At 37.3% G+C, this 16,328-nt stretch overlaps 1 protein-coding gene across 6 annotated transcripts in view; it reads right to left on the bottom strand.

The window, feature by feature from the left end:
• RNF13 (ring finger protein 13) overlaps positions 1-16,328 on the bottom strand; it is a 140,190-nt gene that overhangs the window by 52,741 nt on the left and 71,121 nt on the right. For 4 of the 6 annotated variants that reach the window (XM_088839896.1, XM_055411885.2, XM_055411877.2 and 1 more), the window contains one exon: positions 4,595-4,682. In XM_088839896.1, coding sequence (XP_088696022.1) covers positions 4,595-4,682 — 88 coding nt within the window. Of the gene's footprint in view, positions 1-4,584; positions 4,683-16,328 lie in introns of all 6 variants that reach the window. The other 2 variants (XM_088839901.1, XM_088839905.1) reach the window with 1 other exon arrangement.

A 16,328-nucleotide genomic window follows, 5' to 3' on the forward strand; every position in this document is an offset into this window, starting at 1 on the left:
AAGTTAAACATTTTGGAGTTCTTTACTCCTTCCTTTTACTCCTTAGGTCAAACCCTATCAACTTCAAAATGCATCCATAATTCTATCACTCCCCATCACAGTCACTGCCGGTACTCCACTGCCGTCGTCTCTTGCGTGGCTGCTGCAGCAACGTTCTAACTGGTCTCTCAGCCGGCACTCTTGCTCATCTTTCACCTTCAGTCTGTTCTCCAAAGAACAACCAAAGTGATCCTTTTAAGACCGTCAGATCATCTCACACCTTTATTTAAAACCTACATAAAACAAATTCTGAAGTCCGACAATACCCAACATGGTCTAGCCTCTAGGTCCCCTCTAACTTCATCCCCTACAATTCTCTCTCTCCCCTGCTCACTCTGACTGCAGCCACCGTGATTTTCTGTCATACCTTTCTGTCACACCTGCTTTATCTCTGAGCCTTTGCATTTGTCTGCTGTTCTTTTCCCTTGAAACACCCTCCTCCAGAAATCTGCATGGCTTAGCCTTTCACTTCAGACCTATGCTCAAATGTCAAAGCCTCAAGAAACCTTCTCTGATCACCCTATCTAAAACAGCCATTCTCCGCCTCTCATCCCTGTCACCCAGTATCCCTTTAACCTGGCATGTTTTTCTTCATAGCACTTACTACTCACTACTTGACATATACCATACCTCTTTGAGTATTATTCATGCTCTAGAATGTAATGATAATAACTGCAGCAATAATAATTAATAGCAGCTAAAGAATCATTAAACAGCTATTAAGAACTAGGAAGTCTTCTAGATATTTATATGCCATAAGCAACAAACCAATAACTTGAATACTATTATTATCCACATTTAACATATCAGAGGTGTGAGGCACAGAGATGTTAGGTAATGTTCCCAAGGCCACAGCACTGGTAGGTGGTGGAGCTGGGATTCAAACCTTGTAAGGCCATACCCAGAAACCACACTCTTAACTACATCATTCTGCTACCTCAATGAAAAGTATGAGCAAAGCCTTGCTGCTAAGCTGCTAAGTCACTTCAGTCGTGTCCGACTCTGTGCGACCCCACAGACGGCAGCCCACCAGGCTCCCCCGTCCCTGGGATTCTCCAGGCAAGAACACTGGAGTGGGTTGCCATTTCCTTCTCCAGTGTGTGAAAGTGAAAAGTGAAAGTGAAGTCGCTCAGTCGTGTCCGACCCTTAGCGACCCCAGGACTGCAGCCCACCTGGCTCCTCCATCCATGGGATTTTCCAGGCAAGAGTACTGGAGTGGCTTGCCATTGCCTTCTCCGGAGCAAAGCCTTAAAACTGTATTATTTCCTCTGTAGTCATGATGCCTAAGACAGTACTTGATGTGGAGTAGGCTACCAAAAAGTATTTGATGAAGGAAGCAAGCAAGAAAGAAAAGAGAAGAAACAAGCCCAGACATATTGATTACTTCCCCTGTTTATACAGCAATCGGCACACCCTAGACCCAAACTTGAGGCTCAGACTCCTAATCTAGACTCTTTCCACTCTGCCTTATCATGGGTTTTTCTCATATACCTTCTTTCATATGATTTTCACAATCTTGTTGGGTTAAAAAAAATTAAAACTATTCACACTTTTACAGATGAAAATAAAGGGCTTGGAAAGATTAGTAACTTTTATGAACTAGCCTGAAATAAACCCACATTTCCTAGTCTTGAAGTTCATCACATTCTCCTGCCTCCTGAAGATGACAAATGTGACTGACTCAAAGTGAATCCATCCTATGTCCTACCTGAAATAAAAACAGACACATTCCTGTGTGAAATGCGGGCAACAAGGGGTCTTTAAAGCTTCCTTTTGTTTCCGGATGCCAGAACCACGTCTTAGGAGAATACATGTAGTATTTTCCCTGTGGTTATGATCTAAGCCTAAAAAGAGTGACAGATACACGCTTATTTTAATAAATCCATGGTGTCTTTCCTCTATCAGTGACAGAAAAGATGAAAATGGGAAATATCTTTACAGTGTGTTGGATATATGAAATGTTCAAAAACATACATACTCAAGGACAGAGCAAAATGTCATGGAAAGTAATCGAAGCAATAAAGTCAAGAACCAAAATTTTGAACAATCTTTGAAATAAAATAATTCAGCTGGAACATTTCCATAGCAACAACAGGATTACATGGTTATGTGCTACTTCTAATATTTAGCACACTTTCCTTAGGAACTGACATGATTATCACAAAAAGGTTTCATTACTGACATGAAGACAAAACAGGTGTCCAAGGGAAGTGACAATTCCTACTTGAAAAATTTTTATTAAAAGTGTGTTAAAAGAATAAATAGTTACAAATACTAATCATTTTATTCAATCCAAAACCCGTGAGAAGGTCTGGAGGGTTGCTAAACCCTAAGCCCAGGTTTTCAGCAAAACACACAAAGAGTAAGTAACTTGCTCAAAATTATACAGTCAATTCAAGCAGGAGCTTTGACTTGAATTCAGGCCTATTTTTTAGAGTGTCTATGCTTTCCATTTTGTCAGTAATGTGTACAGGTCTCAAAAATGACTAACGTGGGAGGTATGGTGTAGGATAATTTTTTAAGGGAGATGATTAAAGGAGGAGAAGAAAACTGTCAAGTGTGCAGTACCAACAGGACTAGTTTATTTGATAAGTAAAATCCCTTAATCAATTCCTCTAATTCCTATCAGTGGTTGTTAAACTTTTGGTGAAGTGCCAGAAGTTCTTATGGGTACTTCATGCATTCTACAATTATGACTTAACCAGCCAGAAGATTAAAATAATCATTCAAAATATAAAGAAAGTAAGGAACTTATCACTAAGTTTTACTTTTTATATATTGTAATTTTGCACTAGATTATATTAGGAATAAGAAGGAAAAGAGTTGCAGGAGACATGGGTTTGATCCCTGGGTCAGGAAGATCCCCTGGAGTTGGAAATGACAACCTGCTCCAGTATTCTTGCCTGGGAAATTCCATGGACAGAGCAGTCTGGTGGGCTACAGTCCATGGGGTTGCAAAGAGTTGGACATGACTTAGCGACTGAGCATAGCAAAAACAACAAATAATGTCCCATGTTATAAAAAGATTTTTTTGACCAAGAAATCCAAAATACTTCCTATTGAGGATACGGCTAAAGTCCTAAATATATTTCAATGGAGTATATCAATCCATGCCTTAAATTTCTGCTCTTTGCTGCAAACTCTTTCTTGCATACATGACTCAATGCAACTTAATAACAAGAGGTATTATGGATATATACTAAAAGAAAAAGAAAAACAAAATACTTAATCATGAATGCTGGCAGTTTATTTATTGTATCTGAGATTCTGATCCCAATTGCACATGGGCATTGCAATTGTACATGGGCATCTCCCCCACACCATCAAACAACTCAATTCAATTCTGACATTATCTACCTCGAGATAGCATCAGATTCCACAGGCTAAGGGTCTGGTCTCACAAGAATCCCCACCCCCAACTTCAGACACCAGCCACAAGTCTAAGTTGTCACCTTTGCTTCTGACCTACCAGTTATAGACTGGAGATTTCAACAATCCTTACCCCATGGGTTCAATTAATTTGCTAGAGCAGTTCACAGAATTCAAAGAAACATTTTATTTACTTGATTACCAGTTTATTAAGAAAGGATATAATTCAGAAACAAGCAGATAAGAGATGTATAGGGCAAGTATATGGGAAGGGATGCAGAGGTTCTATGCCCTCTCCAGGAGTGCAACTTTCCCAGCATCTCCACATTTTCACCAACCCAAAAGCTCTTTGAACCTGTCCCTGTAGGTTTTCACAGTGGCTTCACTACATAGGCATGAATGATTAAACCACTGGCCACTGAGGTTGGGGGGCGGGACTGAAGGTTCCAATCCTCTCATCACCTAGCTAGTTCTCCTAGCAACCAGCCCCACCATTTGGTGGGGTCCAAAAGTAGCCTCGTTAACATAAAGGAGACACCTTTATCACTCTCAATAAATTAAGTGAAAGCATACAGCTTAAAAATCAGTCTGATTAAAGCCAGTTATTTCATTAAAATTGGCTCATTTTCCCTACAAGCTAATATTTCATAGAGAATAAGGAAAGACATTGCCATTTGAACAAAAAGCTATAGGCATGCCAATATATATTAAGGTGCTAATAATAACCAACTGGTATAAGAGAGCACAAGTATGCTGCTTTGGCATTCCACAGGAATACAGTAGGTACTTAGTATTTCTGCATATTCTGAAATTTAACATTGTGAATCTCTAAATAAATCACAAAGATTCTCCTATGGCATCCTTAACTCAACATGCTTATCTCTATTTAAAGCTTTGGTTTTCCTTTAGCTTTTACCAAAATATCAACACATCCTCGAAAATGAAACACATAGGTTAAAAAAAAACAAACCAGCAACAACAACAAACTGTTCAGAAAAGAACAAGTCAATTCCACTTATACTGTGAACAAAATTATCCCAAGAGGTTTAAAAACTGGAAATTATCTTTCTGATGGGAAAGAAATTTTGCTTTCTAAAACAGAAAATGAAAGAAGAGAGACTCTGGTAAATTTTAGTTTTGAACGACTGGTCAAACAGGAGAGAAGAAAAGTGATACCTGTACTTACTGTCGTTGGATCCCATGCTAATGAGGTCATCAGAGTCAACATTGTGAACTATGGCTGCTTTGTATCCTGCTCTCTGTGCATTTAAAACCTGCAAGTTAGAAAACGGTCATGATATGAGGAAGAAAGTGACATAAGGTCCCTCAACTTCAACAAGCATAAATCAACAACTCCATAAAGGACAGACTAGATTATGTATGTGTGCATATATATATATATATATATTTAGTTATATTTATATATAAAACATATATATATATAAACATCTCAAGTGTGTTCTTGAAACATAACCTTTTACAATTGATTATCAAGGACTTCTTTAGATATCTTCTTGATTTCACTCAAAGTATTAAGTGAAATGAGAGGCAAATAAAGGACGGAGATATTTAAGCTACCTGCCAAAAAGATCCAAAGCACTAACCCTGTCTAGCTGTAATGGGATATAGACTTGGGACCACGCTCAAGAAACATCAGCCCTTGAAAAGTCAAATCTACCTCCACTACTTTGTGCAATAAACTTGGAGCAAATTGCTTTTTTCACTAATCCTCAATTTCCCCAAGCTTAAAACAGAATAGCAACAATATTTTTCTCATATGTAAAATAATTTTAAAATGCTTAACACCATGATGATACAAAGAAATGAGTAAAAAAAAAAGCTATTCTTATTATTAGCTTCATCAACAACCATTTTCTTTAGAAAGCTTTTCTAAAGTTTTGAAAAAATTAAAAATAAAAATACTCCAGCCTGAAGTTGCTTATTCTGGTTCTATTTAGCTATATAATCTTTCCTAAAACTAGTTTCTGAAATATTAATAGTTTCACACCAGAAGAATATGGCTAGATACATAGAATTTTCTTAGCGCAAAGATCTGAAAATTATCTAACATATGTTACCACACCTCACTTTTAAAATAACAGTCTGTTTTATTTTCTCCCATTCTGAAGGCTGTATTTTCACCTTGCTTATAGTTTCCTTTGCTGTGCAGAAGATTTTGATTTTAATTAGGTCCCATTTGTTTATTTTTGCTTTTATTTCCAATATTCTGGGAGGTGGGTCATGGAGGATCCTTCTGTGATTTATGTCGGAGAGTGTTTTGCCTACATTCTCCTCTAGGAGTTTTATAGTTTCTGGTCTTACATTTAGCTCTCTAATCCATTTTGAGTTTATTTTGGTGTATGGTGTTAGGAAGTGTTCTAGTTTCATTCTTTTACAAGTGGCTGACCAATTTTCCCAGCACCACTTGTTAAAGAGACTGTCTTTTCTCCATTTTATATTCTTGCTTCCTTTGTCAAAGATGAGGTGTCCATAGGTGCGTGGATTTATCTCTGGGATTTCTATTTTGTTCCATTGATCTATATTTCTGTCTTTATGCCAGTACCATACTGTCTTGATGACTGTGGCTTTGTAGTAGAGCCTGAAGTCCGGCAGGTTAATTCCCCCAGTTCCATTTTTCTTCCTCAAGATTGCTTTGGCTATTCGAGGTTTTTTTATTTCCATACAAATTGTGAGATTATTTGTTCTAGTTCTGTGAAAAATATCCTTGGTAGCTTGATAGGGATTGCATTGAATGTATAAATTACTTTGGGTAGTATACTCATTTTTACAATATTTATTCTTCCAATCAATGAGCATGGTATATTTCTCCATCTATTAGTGTCCTCTTTGATTGCTTTCAGTAGTGTTTTATAGTTTTCTATGTACCAGTCTTTTGTTTCTTTAGGTAGATATATTCCTAAGTATTTCATTCTTTTCGTTGCAACAGTGAATGGAATAGTTTCCTTAATTTCTCTTTCTATTTTCTCATTATTAGTGTATAGGAATGCAAGGGATTTCTGTGTGTTGATTTTATATCCTGCAACGTTACTGTAATCATTGATTAGCTCTAGTAGTTTTCTGGTAGAGTCTCTAGGGTTTTCTGTGTAGAGGATCATGTCATCAGCGAACAGTGTAAGTTTTATTTCTTCTTTTCCAATTTGTATTCCTTTTATGTCTTTTTCTGCTCTGATTGCTGTGGCCAAAACTTCCAGAACTATGTTGAATAGTAGTGGTGAGAGTGGGCACCCTTGTCTTGTTCCTGACTTTAGGGGAAATGCTTTCAGTTTTTCACCATTGAGGATAATGTTTGCTGTGGGTTTGTCATATATAGCTTTTATTATGTTGAGGTATGTCCCTTCTATTCCCACTTTCTGGAGGGTTTTTATCATAAATGGATGTTGAATTTTGTCAAAGGCTTTCTCTGCATCTATTGAGATAATCATATGATTTTTATTTTTCAGTTTGTTAATGTGGTGTATTACGTTGATTGATTTGCGGATATTGAAGAATCCTTGCATTCCTGGGATAAAGCCCACTTGGTCATGATGTATGATCTTCTTAATATGTTGTTGGATTCTGATTGCTAGAATTTTGTTAAGGATTTTTGCATCTATGTTCATCAGTGATATTGGCCTGTAGTTTTCTTTTTTTGTGGGGTCTTTACCAGGTTTTGGGATTAGGGTGATGGTGGCCTCATAGAATGAGTTTGGAAGTTTCCCTTCCTCAGCTATTTTCTGGAAGAGTTTGAGTAGAATAGGTGTTAGCTCTTCTCTAAATTTTTGGTAGAATTCAGCTGTGAAGCCGTCTGGACCTGGGCTTTTGTTTGCTGGAAGATTCCTGATTACAGCCTCTAGTTCCATGCTTGTGATGGGTCTGTTCAGATTTTCTATTTCTTCCTGGTTCAGTTTTGGAAAGTTGTATTTTTCTAGGAATTTGTCCATTTCTTCCAGGTTATTCATTTTATTGCCATATAATTGCTGATAGTATTCTCTAATAATCCTTTGTATTTCTGTGTTGTCAGTTGTGATCTCTCCATTTTCATTTCTAATTTTATTGATTTGGTTCTTCTCCCTTTGTTTCTTGATAAGTCTGGCTAGCGGTTTGTCAATTTTATTTACCTTCTCAAAGAACCAGCAAATAATAAATAATAGCAAATGAAGCAACTGATAAAGGATTAATCTCCAAAATATACAAGCAGCTCCTGCAGCTCAATTCCAGAAAAATAAATGACCCAATCAAAAAATGGGCCAAAGAACTAAACAGACATTTCTCCAAAGAAGACATACAGATGGCTAACAAACACATGAAAAAATGCTCAACATCCCTCATAATCAGAGAGATGCAAATCAAAACCACAATGAGATACCATTTCACACCAGTCAGAATGGCTGCTATCCAAAAGTCTACATGCAATAAATGCTGGAGAGGATGTGGAGAGAAAGGAACCCTCTTACACTGTTGGTGGGAATGCAAACTAGTCCAGCCACTATGGAGAACAGTGTGGAGATTCCTCAAAAAACTGGAAATAGAACTGCCATATGATCCAGCAATCGCACTCCTGGGCATACACACCGAGGAAACCAGAATTGAAAGAGACACATGTACTCCAATGTTCACTGCAGCACTGTTTATAATAGCCAGGACATGGAAGCAACCTAGATGTCCATCTGCAGACGAATGGATAAGAAAGCTCTGGTACATACACACAATGGAGTATTATTCAGCCATTAAAAAGAATACATTTGAATCAGTTCTAATGAGGTGGATGAAACTGGAGCCTATTACACAGAGTGAAGTAAGCCAGAAAGGAAAACACCAATACAGCATACTAACGCATATATATGGAATTTAGAAAGATGCAAATGATAACCCTGTATACGAGACAGCAAAAGAGACACAGATGTATAGATCAGTCTTTGGGACTCTGTGGGAGAGGGTGAGGGTGGGATGATTTGGGAGAATGGCATTGAAACACGTATGTTGTCATATGTGAAGTGAATCACTAGTTCAGGGTCAATGCATGTTATAGGATGCTCGGGGCTGGCATGCGGGGATGACCCAGAGGGAGGATAAAGGGAGGAGGGAAATGGGAGGGGGGTTCAGGAGGGGGAACTTATGTAAACCCGGGGCGAATTCATGTCAATGTATGACAAAACCAACCAATATAATATTGTAAAATAGTTTGCCTCCAATAAAAAATTAATTAATTAAAAAAAATAAATAAATAAAGTAACAGTCTGTTTTAAATAAAAATAAACCCAGACTAACCTCTTACTGTACCACCTTTGAACCATTTGGTAAAAATGAAGGTTATTATTTGCATACTGGTTAAATAAAATGAAAATTGGGTATGTAAATAGGTTTTGAATACTTTGAAAATACTAAATATTTAATATGGCAAGAAATTTTAAATATATCACCTTATAATCACTGCAGAGTGATATGCCTCAAAGTTTCTTTATAATATCAATACTTCTAAAATTAATTTTAAAAATAATTCCAAGAAGATCTAAAATTAGCTCTGTTTTAGTTATCAGCATAACAATGATTCAGAATTCTACAGTAATTCAATAAAGACCTGCATCAAGCTGCAAAGAGTAAGGGAAAGCCCTAAAAGTCAAGTTCCTAAGAATAAAAGGAATGCCCAAGTGTTCAGCAGACTGGACTTGAATGGTAGGTAAGAGAAATGAGGCTCATGTAGTCAATCCTACTCAGGCAAGAGTAAAATTCCCTCTACATTACCCTGACTCTAAAACTACCTCACAAATGAAAGTTGGATTTCTGAAAGAGATAATAATGTGGGTTGATCAGAATAATTTTATCATATCACCAAAAAAAAAAAAAATCTAAATCTGCAAATGCCTCAAAGAATTAATATTTTGTCTCTCTGTGGGTGGGCTTAGTCACTAAGTCATATCTGATTCTAAAACCTCATGGACTGTAGCCTGCCAGACTCCTTTGTCCAGGGGATTTTCCAGGCAAGAGTACTGAAGTGGGATGCCTTTTCCTTTTCCAGGGGATCTTCCTGGCCCAGGGATCAAACCCACATCTCCTGCACTGGCAGGCAAGTTCTTAACCACTGAGCCACTATGGAAGCCTTTATAGTCTCTATAACTCCTATGAAATAGCAGGCTGACACAGAGTAAGCACTCATTAAATATTTCAAGAATGAGAAAATGTGTAAGTACTTAAATTAATAGCTCATATTATAACACTACAAATACAAGAGAGAAAATTGTGTGTGTATTACTCAGTTGTGTCCAGCTCTTTGCAACCCCATGGATTATAGCCGGTCAGGGTCCTCTGTCCATGGAATACTCCAGTTAAGAATATTGGGGTGGGAAGCCTTTTTCTTTTCCAGGAGATCTTCCCGACCCAGGGATCAAACCTGGCACCCTTAAGTTTTTTTAATGAATTAAAATAGCATAAATAGTTCACCAACATAGGACCTACTGCTCTAATGTTCGGAATAATGACAAGAAAACCAACCAGCCAACAAAACTGTTACAAGGAATGTTCTGTAGTCATGTGAGGAAAAGTCAACAACCAAAAAAAAAGTAAGCTTACTACTTTTTGCCTGTGTGTGCATGTTTTAATTTTAGGTGGATTTTTTTATCCAACTAAAATTTAAAAAATGCCAACCTCTACATTCTTTTACCCATATATTTTATTGCTTTCCAAGGGGAGAAAAAAAAATCTCTCAAGAAGGATGTAATCGTTTCTAAACCTTCAGTTCAGTTCAGTCGCTCAGTCGTGTCCGACTCTTTGCGACCCCATGAATCACAGCATGCCAGGCCTCCCTGTCCATCACCAACTCCCGGAGTTTACTCAAACTCATGCCCATCAAGTTGGTGATGCCATCCAGCCATCTCATTCTCTGTCATCCCCTTCTCCTCCTGCCCCCAATCCTTCCCAGCATCAGAGTCTTTTCCAGGGAGTCAACCCTTCGCATGAGGTGGCCAAAATATTGGAGTTTCAGCTTTAGCATCAGACCTTCCAATGAACACCCAGGATCGTTCTCCTTTAGAATGGACTGGCTGGATCTCCTTGCAGTCCAAGAGACTCTTAAGAGTCTTCTCCAGCACCACAGTTCAAAAGCATCAATTCTTCGGTGCTCAACTTTCTTCACAGTCCAACTCTCACATCCATACATGACCACTGGAAAAACCATCAGTTCAGTTCAGTTCAGTTCAGTCGCTCAGTCGTGTCCGACTCTCCACGACCCCATGAATGGACCTTTGCTGGCAAAGTAATGTCTCTGCTTTTTAATATACTATCTAGGTTGGTCATAATTTGCTACTTATATATTAGTTCAGTTCAGTTCAGTTCAGTCGCTCAGTCGTGTATTATTTATTCATTACATTTCCATAGCAGGACAGACTTCACTTAGCTTTTATTTAAACTAAAGTATACTTGGTTGGGGTTGCTATTAATTTTTTTTGATGCTTTAATGACCATTTAATTGTTCCTAAAAAAGCTAAACAAGTAACTACAGAGACATGTTTCTCTCACAAATCCATAAAGCAAGTGTTTCCAGAGATACAATTTAAGAAATACAAAATTTATATCAAAAGCTGTCCTCTCCTTATATAAAACTTAAGTTTTACTTTTCTTTTTAAAGTCAACTAATACACAAAGTCACTGAAATTACAATTTGACTTGTTTCCCTGAAAAATATGTATTTGTGAACAAAGATACCACATGTTCAGTTCAGTTCAGTTCAGTCGCTCAGTCGTGTCCGACTCTCCGCGACCCTATGAATCACAGCACGCCAGGCCTCCCTGTCCATCACCAACTCCCGGAGTTCACTCAAACTCATGTCCACAGAGTCGGTGATGCCATCCAGCCATCTCATTCTCTGTCGCCCCCTTCTCCTCCCGCCCCCAACCTTTCCCAGCATCAGAGTCTTTTCCAGTGAGTCAACTTGTCGCATGAGGTGGCCGAAGTATTACTGGAGTTTCAGCTTTAGCATCAGTCCTTCCAATGAACACCCAGGATTGATCTCCTTTAGAATGGACTAGTTGGATCTCCTTGCAGTCCAAGGGACTCTCAAGAGTCTTCTCCAACACCACAGTTCAAAAGCATCAATTCTTCTGCGATCAGCTTTCTTCACAGTCCAACTCTCACATCCATACATGACCACGGGAAAAACCATAGCCTTGACTAGATGGACCTTTTTTGGCAAAGTAATGTCTCTGCTTTTTAATATACTATCAAGGTTGGTCATAAGTTAGGATACAGAGAAAAGTGATCCAGGAACCATGTCTATGTAAAACAACATAGTTTAGTAAATATTTGTTGAATTTACATAACATGTAAGGTACTGTGTGTCGGGCACAATGCAGAACTCGAAGGTGTATCAGAAACAATCATTATCCTTAAAGTGAGTCAGTACCCCTGGACACAAACAGGTCAGGTGCTTTCTAGCCTCTCTATTTGTTCAAGCTACCATCTCTGCCTGGAATAGCCTTTGGGTTCTGAATGCCTAATCAGGCTTCAAATTCTATTACCTCCATGAAGCCTGTCCTGTTCCATGCCCTATTCTAATGCCCTGGTCCACGTGTTGTCCCAAGCACCCATATAGTTGCTTCCCACTTGGTATTTATACCGGTTATATTGCTCTTAAAGATCTTCTATAGTGTATTGTATTTATGCATTATACATACTATCCCATTTATAAAACAAGGCTTTATGGGGTTCTTTAATCTTCTGCAGTTGTCTATGTGTAAAGAAGGGACAAAATATCATTACTCTTAAAAAAGGCTTTCTGAACTGCAAATTGTTAAATATCACCAATATAAATTCATGGCTTTACAGCAATCTGCTATGTGTGTAACTAAAGTTAGCCAATAGTTTCTGAAAACTGCACTGACCAACTGAGGAAACATGTTTCTTTCACACATCCAAAATGCAACTGGTTCCATAAATACAATATAAAATTAGATTAATATGAAAAGCTGTTCTCTAATTAAAAAATAAAATTCCTAAAATAGAAAACCACTAAACTAGGAAGGAGTTTTGTAAGCACAAGTGTGAATTCCAGAAAACAGAAACATGTTTCAAAAACTTAATAAGAAGGCTTCCCCAAGACTTTTGTTGTTGTTATTGATTTTTAAAATAAAGTAATGAAATTAAATCAAAGAAACACATTAACATATGAACCAATGGGCTTACGAATACAAACAAGGAAAATATATTCATGTTATGAACTGCAAAAATCATGTGTCTGTCAAATTAAATTACATTTTTAACTATGCAGCAGCTGGTATTTTCAAAAACACAGAAGGCAGAAATACAGCCTAAATCATCAGTAAGCATGTGTAAGGTTTCACATTAATAAAATGCAATCTCAAACATGTTGTCAGATGGAAGCAGAGAACTCAAAGATTCGTTAATAAAAAGCAGGCACAGTGAACAAACCTAAATTTCAAAATAGCCATCAAACAGAAAACTTCACAAAAAGACCTTCTGAATTGAACTGCAAACGTGCCTTTTTTATTTTTTAAGGAGACTCAAATTGTGCTAAATGTACTAGTTTACATCTAATCAACCAATAAACTGCAACTAAATTATGTATGGGCTTCCCTGGTGGCTCAGAGATTAAAGTGTCTGCCTCCAATGCGGGAGACCCGGGTTCGATCCCTGGGTAGGGAAGATCCCCTGGAGAAGGAAATGGTAACCCACTCCAGTATTCTTGCCTGGAGAATCCCATGGACGGAGAAGCCTGGTAGGCTACAGTCCACGGGGTCGCATAGAGTCGGACACGACTGAGTGACGGAACGGAAAAGGAAAATTATGTATACCAGGTAGCACCTTACCACAAATTTTAAAGAAATATGGGACTGCCAACTTGTTATTATAAATAGCCATTATACCAGAAGATAGCAGACTGCTAATGGAAGAACCTTCAATGAGACAGGTTTTAAAAAGGAATCCTGGGAATTAAATAATAGTTCGTCTTATTTCCAGACTGGACAAACTGGTGATATTGACACTAATAAACAGAACTTGTAAGAAGAAAGAATTCACTGTGCTGTCAAGATGATCATAAGCAGAAAATTTTTAAGGGACATACAGGCATGAGGAGGTGGAGGAAACTGTTGACAGATTATATACAACAAGGTTCCAGACCAAAGGCTGTATCTATGAATAAAAGAAGCCTCTATGTGCTGGGGCCTTACATATATTATCTCTAACATCTGATAGAACTCTACCATGGAGATATTCTCTTCAATATTCTAGAAATGAATAAAGATGGGTAAATGAATATACCCTAAGGTCACACTTAGGCAGAGCTGAGATTTGAAAACAATTTTACTTGATTAGATAGAGATGCATGGAGTTTCCCAATGAATCAGAATGATAAATAGGATCACTAACCTTATTTAACATTTTAAAAATGTCTGAAAAGAGGGATTAAGAAACAGATCACTTTAAGGGATTACTTTCTTTGATACTAAGAAAGTACCAAAACTCACATGACATTAATCTTAAAATCTTATGGGCAAAATAAAACATATACAAATCAGAGTATAAGCCAAAAAGAAAAGTGCTAAAATAGTGTGGTAGAGTTTATAAAAACTTAGGGAAAAGTTATATTGAAGTACCTATGGCAGATTTTATAGGACCTGAAACATTTTAATAAAGAGATGAAATCTGCGTTAACAGCAAAGAGTTGTGGGGAAATTTCTCATGTGAGAGGAAGAGAGAAATAACAAGACAAAAGGCAGGACTGAGCAAGGCATATTAAAAACAAAACACAAAGAAGGACCTTAATAAGTGAAAAAGAGTGTTACAGAAAGGAAGACTCTCTAATTCCAGCAGAGGAGTTAAAATTATACTCTTGGAAGGAGATTATCCGGATTCAAATTCTGACTCTGTTATATACAAGCTGTATAAACTTAGGCAAATAACTTCTGTAAAATGAGCATAATAATACACCCAACTTAAAGAGTCATTCTGAGGATTAAATTACTAAATATATGGAAAGCACTTAAAATAGTGCTTAAACAGTGCCTGGCACATATTAAATAAGTGCTAGTTATGATTACTGTCATTGATGTTCAATTTTACAGTTGCTGTTGGAGAGTCAGAGGTTAGGAGAGACGCAAAAAAAGGACAGATAGTACTGTATCTTGAAGGCCATTCAGTAAAGTAGACATGGGGTCTTCCCTGTTAAGGGTTCACATTTCCTTCTCCAGGGGATCTTCCCAAGCAGGGATCGAACGCAGGTCTCCCTCACTGCAGGCAGACTCTTTACCATCTGAGTCACCAGGAACCTTAAGGGTTCACAACAGGCACTTGAATAAGGAGGTGACATGGCTGAAACAATGTTTTAGAACAATCTGGTAATACTTTGATATGGAGAAGACAGACTGAAGATTTGGAAGCTGTTATGACAAGGCAGGATGACTGCAATGATGTGAAAGAACAGTATTTTCATTCTTCAAAACCAATTTTTGAATCTAGGAAACTTAGGAATGTACTTAACCAAAAATGTGAAAACTGAGAAACAGAGCTTGTTTTCATAAGGAAGAGAATGGTTCTGAGCACACTAAATTTGAGAGGTAGGGAGGTTTCTATATACAGAATTCCTAGGTAGGTAGAATATAAAATATCAGGACCTGAGATTTAAATTTACATATTTTCAGCAAATTAATTCATTCAACAAATATCTGGAATAAAGACTGCTACCTGGTTGTGAAAAATAATTAAACTTGTAATAAAACATAATCCATTCACAGTTTTACATATCTTACAGTCTTCAACGTCCTTTAAGTTCTATACCTGAACTAAATTTAAGTACACTTTAATTTTCCCCTGAGAGGATACACCACAAATAAGCAAATCTGTGTAAACTTATTTCCAGTATACCTGCAAGAATGCTAAAAATGTTATGAGGTAACTTTTCTTGATGAAAGAGAACCATGAAAAGAACCTCATTATTATATCAGAGAGTAGTCTGGATGTTCGTGTAAAATGAGACACACTTGGAACACTTTTTTATTTGAAATGTATTTAAAGTTCTGAAGTCTTTAACTGAATTCTAGTGTTATTTTTCCCTTGCATGAAGAATAATTTTAATGTTTGAACAATAGTGAAAAGGCAAGCTAAAAACCAGGATTATTTCAGACAGACAGACGATACTCCATGAACACCGTACATTCATCCCCTACAGATGCCCCATGTTTCTGATGTTATCCGCCTTCAGATGCCAGGCAAAAGATGTTTGAGAGTAGAAGCCATTTAATATAGCCTCTTCTAATTTGAATGATAATACAACCTTTAGTTCATTATTTCAACATTTTCATTAAGTGTTAAAAGGTCATTAATTTTAATTGGGATGTTGAAAGAAAATACTATACTGAAATATTTCAGATTGTAATTCATGCAGATTTAAATATGTGATTTATATGTGGAGTCTAATATATGACACAAATTAACCCATCTATGAAACAGAAATAAGAATCAGGGACACAGAAAATAGATTAGTGGTTGCCAAGGGGGAGAGTGGTATGGTAGGAGAGGGATGGATGGGGATTTTTGGATCAGCAGATGCGAATTGGGATATATAGAATAGATAAACAACAAGGCCCTACTGTAGAGCGCAGGGAACAATATTCAGTATCCTGTGATAAACCATAATGGAAAAGAATGTATATATGTATAGCTGAATCATTTTGCTATATGGCAGTAATTAATACAACATTGTAAATCAACTATACTTTAATAAAAACAAAACAAAAATGTGATCTAGAGGGAAATTTTAGTGATGGCTTACAGTTTTATTTACTAAACAAGTAATAAGACTAGAAGTAGAGGGACTTCCCTGGTAGTCCAGGGGTTAAGACTTGGCGCTCCCAATACAGAGAGGGCGGGTTTGATCTCTGGTGGGGGGACTAAATCCCATTTGCAGCACA

Source organism: Moschus berezovskii, chromosome 1 (genome assembly GCF_049115385.1).
Source record: "Moschus berezovskii isolate FMDL1 chromosome 1, NW_MosBer_1.0, whole genome shotgun sequence".
Classification (NCBI taxonomy): Eukaryota; Metazoa; Chordata; class Mammalia; order Artiodactyla; family Moschidae; genus Moschus; species Moschus berezovskii.